The sequence below is a fragment of the Amia ocellicauda genome, chromosome 2 (genome assembly GCF_036373705.1).
Source record: "Amia ocellicauda isolate fAmiCal2 chromosome 2, fAmiCal2.hap1, whole genome shotgun sequence".
Lineage (NCBI taxonomy): Eukaryota > Metazoa > Chordata > Actinopteri > Amiiformes > Amiidae > Amia > Amia ocellicauda.
Window position 1 is genome coordinate 23127198 of NC_089851.1, and position 13441 is coordinate 23140638.

General features: G+C 42.7%; 1 protein-coding gene across 3 annotated transcripts in view; it reads left to right on the plus strand.

Annotated features, from left to right (window-relative positions):
* Positions 1 to 2325: 2325 nt before the first annotated feature.
* Positions 2326 to 13441, plus strand: part of LOC136767492 (NFX1-type zinc finger-containing protein 1) — a 31249-nt gene continuing 20133 nt past the window's right edge. For 2 of the 3 annotated variants that reach the window (XM_066721296.1, XM_066721314.1), the window contains exons 1-5: positions 2335 to 2387; positions 3266 to 3320; positions 11587 to 11739; positions 12727 to 12975; positions 13140 to 13295. In XM_066721296.1, the coding sequence (XP_066577393.1) occupies positions 3296 to 3320; positions 11587 to 11739; positions 12727 to 12975; positions 13140 to 13295 (583 nt within the window). In that variant the 5' untranslated portion in view covers positions 2335 to 2387; positions 3266 to 3295. Of the gene's footprint in view, positions 2388 to 3265; positions 3321 to 11586; positions 11740 to 12726; positions 12976 to 13139; positions 13296 to 13441 lie in introns of all 3 variants that reach the window. The other variant, XM_066721304.1, reaches the window with a different exon arrangement.

Sequence of the window (13441 nt, forward strand, 5' to 3'; positions counted from 1 at the left end):
ACTCCACTCTGGCCACTTGACCTGCACCAAACCCAAACTGGTGCAGTTAACACTCCTAAATTAGTGAATTTACTCCTATCACAGAGAGAAATCCCAGGTGTAGCACTGAGGTAGTGAAGTCCACTACAAACCACATATATGATAAATAAAATATTGAGACTCCACATATATTTTAACATATTACTACAATTAGGCTAATATTTAATGCAAAGTAAATAAACCAATACACTCCAAAATGTGTAATTCAAATGTAATTTATTAACACTTTGAGCCCTATCAACTATGATGATGCTTTGTTTCCAATATTTTATAGTAATAATCGGCAACTATAATTGCAACATTGATGTGTAATAAAATGCCATTAAACCCCAAATTGCAACTACCAGCCTGCTTTAAGATCGAGGTTTGTTTTTCACATTTTTGGCCTCATATTAGAAGTACTCAAAATAATGTATTTAAGATTCAAACGACTGGGAAAACAGTACCCCAGAAATGTAACTGACAGCGTTTAATATACTGATAATGTGATATGAACATGTTATAGGCAACAAGAAGAGAAAACAAATTGCCAGGTTGCAATAATATTTCAGATACTGAGATTAAAATCTTAACACAAAATTGTGTTTTCATGCAAAGAAAGCACATGCAGTGGATCAGTAACAGAGTAGATTTTGTAGAGCCAGTATATGTACACAAACTGCATATATAATCAAAGCTTTTCTGTGATTCTAAGAGGCTCAGAGAGAAGCTGGCTTTCAGTAATCCTTCAATCTTTTCACTCCTTCCTTTCAATCTTTTTTTTTTTTAAGTGTTGGTCATTTTATTGGTATGTGTGTATATATTACAAATACTACTAAATATGACTATTTTATTACTTCTACAACGTGTTGTTCCATGTACAGATGTAATGTGTTTCTTGTTATCCACTGTGCTGTGCCCTTGTATATTGACTAAGCAATATCTCTCTGCTTAGACTTCAGATTTGCAGCTGAATACTTCCCCACAGGAGGTGCAGACACCACAAGCCTCAGAGTGGTGAGTTTCATAGTCATAGCACACCTGATATTTTTGTTTGTTTTAGGTTTTGATATTTGAATCCCCAAATTGAGTTCAACGCCTTTAACACAGAACCAGAAGTAAAGTAACTGAAATAACTCTATTGGATTGGCAAACAATAAGATTAGTCAGAATTAATGGGTTACATTACAGTCAAGCGGAGGATCAAGCACAGAGGGGGCGGGGCGCTGCAAATGTATTTTAAACAAATTACGAAACAAATGAATATTATTATTATTATTATTAATAATAATAATAATAATAATAATAATAATAATAACACAGATTCGACATGAACATTACATGTTTTAAGCCTACAATGCAGAGCTTTGTAACAACAGTACATTTTAATTTAGATGTATGGACAATTTATTTAGGTATACATCAACTCAAATGGTCAAATATTTTTTGTACTGGGATATTGTAACTGATACTGGAAATGCCCCATTAAGCTGGAAACTGGATATGCACTTACTTTATTATTATTATTATATATAAAATAAGAATATTATATGCTAGAAATATAATGATGCTGTTTGTTGAATCCACCAATGTTTTTATATTCAAAATACAAATACAGTGATACTTATAATATTTTTGACAATAGAATCGAAGTTAGTTACATTCCGTTTTCAGTTTTATTCCAGCAGTATAAGTAAGCATTCAAACCCATAAGATTATGGCCTATAAACCGGAGCAACAACTAAATACTTCGGGTACATTTACAGTTCAATCATCAGGAAAGTGTAGTGTAATATGTTTGTATTCCACTAGATGTCATCCTCTGTCTTTAATACTTGTACAAATACAAAAACTTGTAATAAATCAAAATAATATTAATAATTTTGTGGAGAACATATTGCAGCATTCTCAGAGACTATACTGATATGGAATACTCCTGTATTTTTAATGTGTATGTATGTATAAATATATTACCATATATATATATAGTAAACATGGAAGTCCCATGGGTGTTCTGCTGAGAGATTGTTCGTCAGTAGTAGTAGGAGGAGGAGTAGAATAATAGTAACCCAACATCTGCATTTGTGCATGTTTAATGGGTAATATGCATTGCTTCTTGTGTGTTTAAATGTTACATAATTTGCGAGACTTTAATTTAATTTGCTCCACATAGAAACCACTTGTGCTGCACCAAATTACTGATTGAAATGTAATGTCTGGGTAAACCACAACACAGGACACGGTGTTACTTTCAGTTTAACAGAATCGAAACTTAATGCTATCAAAGCTGCTGACGTCACCGGGCACCGCTCAGCTTATCGACTGATGCCGGAGAGAGCGCACACTGAGGGACCCTTCTCCTGAACTGGGTAAGTATAGGTTTTGTTTTAATCTTTAAATTAACAAAATGTGATCCATTAGAAAGGAAGTGAATTCATATTATAGCTATGTATTCTCTAACTATTTTTCTTCATGCGTCATGCCATATATGTCAAGATATGTAGGATTGTACATGAAACGCTACGAATAATCGTGCACTGTAGCCAAAATACAATAACATGATGATGGGAATATACGTGAACACATAGTGTTAAGGGAGATGTTATGGATTCACAGTTTATTACCGACGTCACATACTGGAAATACGACAGTTTCTACAGACGACACAAGTTCACGAATGTATTGTGGCTGTCTAGGGCCATATAGTGCTCAATACGGTGTATTGATGTATATTGATATTGACGTAGGTATATTGATAGCTCACTTCCCCCTATTCTTGTGCTCTCTAGATATGCTGTTTTGCCCAACAACCTCATGCAATACGTGGCATTACACTTGTAATATTGGATTGCATGTGACAAATGTGTTAATGTGCCAGCAGGTGTAAACCACCCCATTTCTCACAAATTGAATACTTTTCCTCACTGTGCGCTCTCACCGCACCCCATGAGTACATCCTTCCCGTCGCTACAAACAGCTGAGGGTGTAATTGGTTTAGTTCTGTCTGGAAGCTTCTAGCTAGTGCACTCCCAACCTCATTGCTGAACACACCTGCTTACCAGCTATTACATTGTTATGCTAAGTAAACAGTGTGTTGAACTTTGGATCATGAAAACAGAGCAGCAAATCAATTTGTATTAAAAAAAAAAAAAAGTTGCAAGGACACAAAGTTATAATAAAAATGATTGGTGATTCATAATAATGCTTTGGTTTTCTAATTAAATATTGCATTTAATATTGTTTCCAGATGTTTTTTTTTTTTTTAAGGTGAATCAAAATGCTTGGTCCAGGAAATCAACAGAGTAAGTCCATTTATCTTTCAGTGCTCATATCTGTGGGATTTGCACAAACTGAGAATTGTTTATATATAGAAATATACAGGTGTTGTGTTAAAAACATACATTTAAATTACATTAATATGTTTGCCCTGAACTATAACATGTCTCCCAATACATATCATATACATTTGTCACATTATGAATTCAGTGGTAACACTTTATAATAAGGTTCTGTGATTCCTCATGAATTAATATATGAATACCACAGGAGTAAAACATCAGTAATTTACTTGCTCCACATAGAAACCACTTGTGCTGCACCAAATTACTGATTAAAATGTAATGTCTGGGTAAACCACAACACAGGACACGGTGTTACTTTCAGTTTATCAGAATTGAAACATCATCTGAACATCATGAACATCATCTGAGTTCTGATATTGAGCACATGAACCCTATCTAGGAGTTGGACCTATCCCGACAGACAGCTGTAATTGCTGCCAAAAGTGATTCCAGGAGATGGTATTAATTCAGGAGATGGAGACTTATCCAATTGTGCTATTTCAGTTTTTTTTTTGTATATATAGATTTTTTTTTTTTCTTCTTCAAAATTTGAAATTTTTCCACCTTAACAATGTGGAGTATGGTGTTTAGGTATGTTTGGGGGGGGGGGGGGGAATCCTTATTTAACTGTATGAAACTCTGAGGCACTGACCCAACAAAATGTGAAAAAAAAAATGGAGGGATGAAGACTTTCTGTAGGCACAGTATTCAATAGATATGACTAGCATTAAAATGCCCTACAGGTTTTTCATAGTGATAACAAAGTGCACACAGGGAGAAACAACAGAAGAAAGGTCAAAGTGCAAAAATACTTCAAATTGAAAAATAAATTAATGTATTTATTTATCCAATAATGTGACTAAACATGTTTTAGAAATTTATGGAATAAATGGGACAGAAATATTACTTTAATATGATTTTAAGACATGTTCAATGGCTATGCATATGTAAGTTCTTAATTTCTGGCTTTCACAGTGACAAAAAAATACATGTACATATATATGTATGAGTACACAGATATATTGTATGATTTATTATGTGTATAAGAAATATGTCACGTTATCTTCATGTTCTTTAAAAAGAAAAAAAAATATCTTGATAGTCAAAAACAATCCAGAGAGAGATTTAATCAGAATAATTTTATTATGAGCAGCTGCACTGAAGATGTTCACGGGGTAATCCCACAAACTGCCTGTAAATCATGAAATCTCACCAGAACAATCTACGAGAAATATGTCAATTTCCCATTGACTGTGCTCTCACAGTGTGAGGAAAATAAACCAGAGGGAACCAGGGTTATCTTTAAAGTCGGCAGCACTGCCCAAGGGGCAGGGGTTTCTGCGCACTTCTGTAGAGTCCACACACTGCCCACTATGGTTCTCCATCCAAGACCACTCAAGAACCCTAGGGATCGACGCACTAGCCCACATGTGGTCGCGCTGTCTCCCTTACGCTTACCCACCGTTCCCCCTTCTCCCGGTGGTCCTGGAGAAGGTCAGGAGAGAACGAGCGACAGTTCATCTGATAGCCCCACGGTGGCCTCGGAGATTCTGGTTGGCAGACCTGAACGCCCTCCTCTATGGAGGGCCTTGGCAGCTCCCAGTGAGAGCAGACTTGTTGTCCCAGGTGCAGGGAACGCTTTGGCACCCCAATCCGGGCCTCCTCCAGCTCTGGGCCTGGCCCCTGAGCGGGAGCGACTGATTGCCTGGGGTCTGTCAGACGTGGTGGTAGCCACTATTCAGTCGGCAAGAGCTCCCTCTACGAGGTTGCAGTATTCGTCCCACTGGCAGACGTTTAGCACCTGGTGCCAAGACGGCGGTCAAGACCCAATTCATTGTCCCATTGGGGTCATATTACAGTTTTTACAAGAGCTATTGGACCAGGGAAGTCCCCGTCCACGCTCAAAGTGTATCTGGTGGCCATCTCCGCATGTCATGTCCGGATTGATGGCGACGTAGTGCTGGACGCACTTTCCCAACCCCCATTTAAGCCACTGAACTCAGCCGAAGCTGGTGTCACTTAAGACTGCATTTTTGCTGGCAATCACCTCTGCAAAACGTGTGAGCGAGTTACACACCCTGTCTGTACACCCATCATGTGTCTGTTTTGCGGAAGATAGCTCCAGGGTCACGCTACGGCCTAACACTCCATTCCTCCCGAAAGTGCTGTCTCCATTTCATGTCAACAGGCCTATTGAGTTGATGGCTTTCCATCCTCCTCCCTTCTCTTCAGAGCAAGAGAGTCAGCTTCACCGGCTCTGCCCTGTGCAGGCCCTCAGGTGCTATTTGGATCGCACTAAGGACATTAGGTGCTCAGACCAACTGTTTGGAGCGTGGACACAGGGCCAGGCGCTTTCAAAGCAGCACCTCTTGCATTGGATTGTGGACACCATTACCATGGCCTACGAGTCCACCAGGACCCCGGTGCCTGAACACCTGGTGGCCCACTCGACTCAAGGCGTTGCCACATCTTAGGCCCTTTTTCAAGGCACCCCCATGGCAGACATTTGTGCGGCTGCAGCTTGGGCCTTGTCGCTTACATTTGCTCGGTTCTACAGGTTGGACATGATGGGACTGGTCCCTTACAGGCTCTGGCTCCTGCCTTTCCTCTCCCAGTCTGCCCCTGTTAAGCACATCCTGAGGGAGCTAGTGAACCTTGTCTTCCCTTCCACTGGACTATGCTTTCCAGTCGAGCACCCACACGAGCTGCTCCTGGATTTACTGACAAACCTGTCGATGTGTTTCCAGGGTCATATGGCCTACAGGCACGTTGCCTTACGAGGCCGCCCTGTATATAGTTCGTTCATTATACATTGTGTTGTGGTGGTGCATGCTTCTGGCCTGTACCCCTCCCTGTATATATATAATATGTGTTAAACAGCAGGACTGTGGCTCCGTCTGACCTGTGCAGCATGGAGCTCACTGCCGCTGTTCCCAGCTGATGGCGCTCGAGTTTCACTGCCTTTCTGTGTATATAGTTCTTTGGTCAGCAAGTCTGTGGCCCGCTCTGGCTCCTGGGCCCCGTGGTGTATATACAGTGAGGGAAAAAAGTATTTGATCCCCTGCTGATTTTGTACGTTTGCCCACTGACAAAGAAATGATCAGTCTATAATTTTAATGGTAGGTGTATTTTAACAGTGAGAGACAGAATAACAACAACAAAATCCAGAAAAACGCATTTCAGAAAAGTTATAAATTGATTTGCATGTTGCAAGATTTCTGGCTCCCAGGTGTCTTTTATACAGGTAACGAACTGAGATTAGGAGCACTCTCTTAAAGGGAGTGCTCCTAATCTCAGCTCGTTACCTGTCCACAGAAGCAATCAATCAATCAGATTCCAAACTCTTCACCATGGCCAAGACCAAAGAGCTGTCCAAGGATGTCAGGGACAAGATCGTAGACCTACACAAGGCTGGAATGGGCTACAAGACCATCGCCAAGCAGCTTGGTGAGAAGGTACTAACAGTTGGTGTGATTATTCACAAATGGAAGAAACACAAAATAACTGTCAGTCTCCCTCGGTCTGGGGCTCCATGCAAGATCTCACCTCGTGGAGTTTCAATGATCATGAGAACGGTGAGGAATCAGCCCAGAACTACACGGGAGAATCTTGTTAATGATCTCAAGGCAGCTGGGACCATAGTCACCAAGAAAACAATTGGTAACACACTACGCCGTGAAGGACTGAAATCCTGCAGCGCCCGCAAGGTCCCCCTGCTCAAGAAAGCACATGTACAGGTCCATCTGAAGTTTGCCAGTGAACATTCCAGCATGACAATGACCCAAAACACACAGCAAAGGCAACAAAGGAGTGGCTCAAGAAGAAGCACATTAAGGTCCTGGAGTGGCCTAGTAAAATACTTATTTCACTCATTAACATGCAAATCAATTAATAACTTTTTTGAAATGCGTTTTTCTGGATTTTTTTGTTGTTATTCTGTCTCTCGCTGTTAAAATACACCTACCATTAAAATTATAGACTGATCATTTCTTTGTCAGTGGGCAAACGTACAAAATCAGCAGGGGATCAAATACTTTTTTCCATCACTGTAGTTCGTTTGTACGAGATCTAATTGTCAGCACAATAGAGCTCTTCCACTCTGTACTATTCAGTTGAGTTGGATGCTCCTGTGCTGTGTGCTGACAGCATAAGGTCTTGCTGTCACGCGATATGTAGATATTGTATATTGTTGTTCAGCTCGGCTACTCTGTTGACTAGCCAGCTATGTATTCTGTGTTTTTTCATTGGGTCTGTGGCCCTGCTCCTATTGGATCAGGGGTCCACTGCCATGATAATGCGTGGAGGCCGCACAAGTTGCTTGATTGCCCGCGCCAGATATTGTGCAAGTAGATCTGGCCTCACTCCTAGCTGCACTTGTAGAGCAGCCGGCCTTGCTATTGTGAGAGTAGGGCGTAAGAGTTAACCTCTGTAGCCCCGCCTTGTATATGCTGATTCTAGACAGTTCCCAGTAAGAGCGTGACTACGGTCCTCGCTCCTGGGTGGCTCAGGTGCGACCCTACGGGGCCCCTGAGGTTACTGTCTGGAGTTGTGTTGCTGAGGCCCCTAGCAGTACACCTCAGGGCAGGCTCCCTTATCAGCTTGCTGGGGTCTGGAAGCTCAACACCTCCCTGCTCGATGACCCTCGTGTTATTAAGACCTTTAGCAGACGCCTCGAGGAGTGGAGGACCCTGAAGGACCTTTTTGATTCTCCCATAGAGTGGTGGGAGATGGTGAAGTAAAGGACCAAGGGCTACTTCATTCAGCTAGGGAAACGGAAAGCTCGTGAGAGGCGGGCGAGATATTCGCATCTAAACGCCCGCCTCCAGCGCCTGAGTCTTTTACAGCTCAGAGGCTTCGACCTAGCTGAGGAGGTGGCTCGGGTCAAACTGAGTCTCTCCGCCCTCTATCGGGAGGAGCAAGAGAAGATCAAGGTCCTTTCCAGGGTCCGCATCATGGAGGACGATGAGAAATGCAGCCGCTTCTTCTTCAAGAAGACGAAGGAGAGGCGGCCTGCAATGTCCTCCATGATCGACTCCTCGGGGCAAGAGGTGGAGGGCAGAGAGGCTGTTGAGACAGTGGTGTGGGATTTCTACAGGGAGTTGTATGATCAGAAGGTGGTGGATCAAAATCTGATCCATCACTTTCTGTCCCTGTTGGAGTCCCGCATTGAGGGGGACTAGGAGGAGGAGGAGGATCCAGAGATCACCACCACTGAACTCTCCCAGGTGATAAAGAGTCTTATCTCTGGAAGGACACCGGGTCCCGATGGGATCCCTGCTGAGTTCTATAAGATCTTTTGGGAGGTGCTTAAAGAAGATCTGGCCCAGGTCTTGGGGTCGATGTACAGAGAGGGTAGATTGGCCCCTTTTATGAAGAAGAGTATCCTCTCCCTTCTTCACAAGAAGGGAGACCAAAAAGATCTGAGGAACTGGCGGCCGGTCAGCCTCCTGTGCACCGACTACAAGATACTGGCCAAAGCACTGACGCTCCGGCTGCAGCGGCCACTCCCTCAAGTCGTGGGTCCCGACCAGGTCTGTGGTGCCCGGGGGAGATCGGCGGCTGACAACGCCATGCTGCTCAGGGATGTCGTGGCCTACTCGAATGAGAGAGGGCTTCCCCTGGTCCTAATCAGCTTGGACCAGGAGAAAGCCTTCGACAGAGTGGGCCACGAATACCTGCAGCTCGTCATGGAGAGGATGGGTCTCGTTCTTGGCCTGAGGAAATGGGTTAAGATCATTTACAGCGGTCTAAGCAGCAGGGTCCTTGTGAACCGCCACCTGTCCGAACCATTTCCGTTCATGCAGGCGATCCACCGGGACGTCCGGGTGACAGGTTTCCATCTCCCGGGTTCCGGCGGAGAGCAACTGAAGGCCCTGGCCTACATGGACGACGTGGCCATGGTTTGCACGGACGCTCCGTCCGTGGCCAGGGTCGAGGAACTGCTGGACGGCTTCTGCAGGGCGACGGGGGCCGCTGTCAACAAGGCCAAGAGCGAGGTCTACCTCTCCAGGGCATGGCCTGTCGGCCGGGGCCCGCCGACCGTGTTCCCTGTGAAGCCGTTTATCAAGGTTCTGGGGATCACGATCGACGGGACCAACACGGGCACCCGGAGCTGGGAGGAGGCCATATCTAAGGTCCAAAAGAAGATCCACGGCTGGAGCACAAGGACCTTGACGATGGCTGGTAAGGTGCTGGTCGTAAAGGCCATCCTCTTCCCGATACTCCTCTATGTAGGAATGATCTTCCCCCCAGACAAGGTCATCGTAAAACTAGTGACCCGAATTATATTTCGGTTTGTCTGGGGGAGCAAAATGGAGAGGCTGAAAAGAGTGCAGATGGTGAAGGGTACCCTGGATGGAGGCAGGGGGGTCCCGGACGTTGTGCGGCTGATAAAGGCGCAGGGGCTGGCCTATGTGGTCAAGAACATCCAGGCTGCTGGCAAGAAAGTGAGTTTTATGAACCGCTTTTATTTTGCCAGCAGCCTGAGACCATTCGGCCTCTGCGCCATGGATAACACCAGGCCGCACTCGTGGGATCCCCCGCCGTTCTACAGGGCGCTCCGAGCCTTTGCGCTCGAAGTAGCCCTCCATAAAGTCGTGCTGGCCTCCTGGGATTATAAGACCATCTGTAGCCAGATTAGATCTACCCAGGAGACCAGCCAGATAGAAGATTTCCCTCCCGAAACCTGCCGGTTTATCTGGGCTAACGCTACGCACGTTTGCCTCACGAATACACAGAAAGATGTCTCCTGGATGGCTGTGAGTCGGTGTCTCCCCACCCGAGTGTTCATGCACAGAAGGGGCATAGCTCCTTATGACACCTGCCCCTATAAGGGTTGCCTGGGGAAGGAGACGGAGGCTCATATCTTTAGGGATTGCCCCTCCGCCTGCAGGGTCTGGCTCCTGTTTTTCCCGTTCCTCCGCAGGTTTGCCGTTCCTGTGCGGACGACCGCCCAGCGGATCCTTTATGGCCCTGCCAAGGGAATAACATCTCCCTCCCTGAGGTGCTGGTGGCGTGTCGTCTGCGCAGTGAAGCAGGCCCTGTGGGAGGGACTGAACATCTGCCTTTTTAATAAGCAGGAGCTGGACCCGATTGTCACCGCGCGGAGGGGCATGGTACTCATTCGTGAGTATGTCAATCTGGAGGTCCATCAGAGGGGCAAGGAGGAAGCCTACAAGATCTGGCACATAAAAGATCTGGGGGAGCTTAGGATCCCTTGATGGGACCCACCTCCGGGGACAACCATCTCCCCCTGCTGGAGCCCGAGCCAAGATCTTTTAATTCTTTTATAAAAGATTATATTTTAAAATGACTTTTAAAAATGAATTTTAACAGTTTTTAAAGATTTAGTTGTTTTTAAAACACTAGTTGTTTGGGGTTTTTTTTTGGTTTAGTTTTGTTCTATTTATTTGTCAAATACATTGACCGTTTTGGATTTAATTTTAAATGCATTGGACCATTTTTTTTTATTTATTTTTTTTCCTTTTTAATTGTTTCTTTATTTTGTCCAGTGCATTTTCAGTTATTTTCAATGTATTTGACTTTTATGTTGGTTAGCAGTTTGCTTTAATCACGTTTGTTTTGTTGTTTTGTGCACTTGTTTATTTGAAGTTTAGTATTTTGTTTTGTTAAATCACAAAGATTTTAAAAATGTTAAGTGTTTTTAAGAATTGATTTTAAAATTGTTTAATCATAAGTATTAAAATTTGAATGAATGTTTTTATTGTTATGTAAAATACTTCAAACAATAAAACAGTATTATCAGCTTGCTGCCTCCTCCCTTGAGACAGTTTTGTTATACAGTAACCCATCCCCCTTGGGCACTGCTCAAGGGCTGCAAGGTCGCGCGGGAGTCCTAGCTCCCAGCAAATGAAGACGAACCTGCGCTGACGTCACGTTTTATGGAACAGGATGTAGGAAGGGACCTCTTTCTGAGTGACAAGCGCAGGGGCCAATGGCAGCTTTGATAGAGTGATGTTTCAATCAGGTTCCTACGGCAGTGTGCAGAAACCCCTCCCCCTTGGGCAGTGCTTCCTTTTTCAGATAACTGGGGTTGCATTTGCAATCTATCGATGTATACAGCTTATGAATTAGAAGTACAATGATTACTAATCACCAGAGGAAGAGAAAAGGATGTCTGATGTGTTTAACCACTAGAACTATAACTTGTTGACTTTTTGGAGATATAACTCTGCTGACTTTAATCCAGAGACATTTCCCATGTCAGGTGGTGCCCGATCAAAACAGAGGCAAAGCAGCGGTTCATCCAGAAAAGACACTCACTCACAAGAACCACCTCATTCAGCAAGAGGACAAACACAACAGAGAGATAAACCGAAGACAGAAGAATGGCCGTTTGGGAGAACCAGTAATCCCAAAGGTGAATATTTATAATGTTATTTTGATTTTATTTGAACTAAAATGAATTAAATTAAATTAAAAAAACAGTAGAAGATCAGGATAGGTTGTGTTTTTATTTTCATCACATTGGAATTGGATTTAAACTGAGTTTGTAAAGTGGTGTTGGAGAAAGATGAACCAGGTGTTTCAATTGTAGAAATATTTTTCTTTAACAAAGCTAGAATCTGGAGTCAGGAATCAACAGTTCATTGATTACAAAGGTGAGATAAATCCAAAAAAATACTTTTGATTTTGTATAAATTAATAGAGAATACTTAACAGACAGATGTGCTATCCACCCAGCTTTTGAGTATTTAAAATATCTATTAGCTGGCTTTTGAGAATCAGCAATTTGTGACCATTTGCTTACAGCAATTGTGTTCTAATGAAATGTTCCAATTCTAATGAAATGTTAAATTCAAATTCCTTCAAACTGGATGCACAGAATTAAGGTATCTATGCATTCGTATGACCCTCGGTGAGTAAGAACTCAGAAATGCCCAAATACTGAAGTACCCCTTTAATAGGTTGATATCATATTCTACTTTTAGTTTTCTCTGTTGTGTTTCTTTTTCAGAATAGATAAACTGTTTACCAAAGCAAGAATGCAAATGTATACCAATTATCCCCTCAGCTGACTGAATTAAAATGCAGTATCATTTTATTTTGGGAGAGTTAGTGATATCCCATCTTAGAAGGACAAAGTGACTTTAATAAGCACAACTGTGTAAGTGATTGATTAAAGTGAAATGTTTTTAAGTACTACACAATATTCTTCTTTAGTCCTATTGGTACAGTCATATTTTTTAAGTCAACAAATCTTCAGAGCATATTAACTGTCAAGCAGGACCAGTCACATAAACTTGGGTTTCTCAGGACAGTTTGTTTTGTGTTTCATGTCTGATCATTGCACATTATGTTTTCATCATTAATGTGACCTTCATATCTTTGGAATTCAAATTCACAGAGGACCCTTTCAGAGGCAACCAAGACAGAAGAGGATTCCAATCTCAAGACAGAAGAGGCAGCAGGACTCCGTCTCAAGGGAGTCGTCCTGGAGCCAGTGATAAACCTCAAAGAAGACGTAACCACAGTGCAGGCAGAGGATCTTTTCAGCCTCTCACCGTTGTAAAGAATCCATTAGACTTTACAGCCCATTTCACTTTGGGTGGAGCCATCAAAAATGTTCCTGAACGAGGAAGGCCTCTTAGACTAGGTAAATTTTTTCTGTCTGAAGATATCACATTAGAGCTGTTCCTAACATAGTCATAAGTAAAAATATATAACATTTTTTCTCTAATAACTGTGGCTTTGCCTGATTACTTGTTTCTTCCATTAATGTCTTGTGGGCCTGTATTAATTTTACTGGTTTCATTACAGAAAACCATCGTGGCCAAGGTGGACGTCATAAATCTCAAGGAAGGAATTTGGACAGTTTTCCAAATCAATACAGTGGCTCCACTGGAGATGGTCGCAAACCCTTCATAAATCACAGACCTCAGAGTATTTCAAGAAATCACAACACAAGGCAAAATGGTGAGGGAGATGAAACATCTTCAAAAATCTAACCCTGTCGATATTTCCTAATTAATCTCTGGCAGATGTTCAGTTGTCCTGATTTTAATACATTTTATATGTGTGTAATTTCAAGAGATGTTTCAGAAAATAAACCTTCTGCTGAA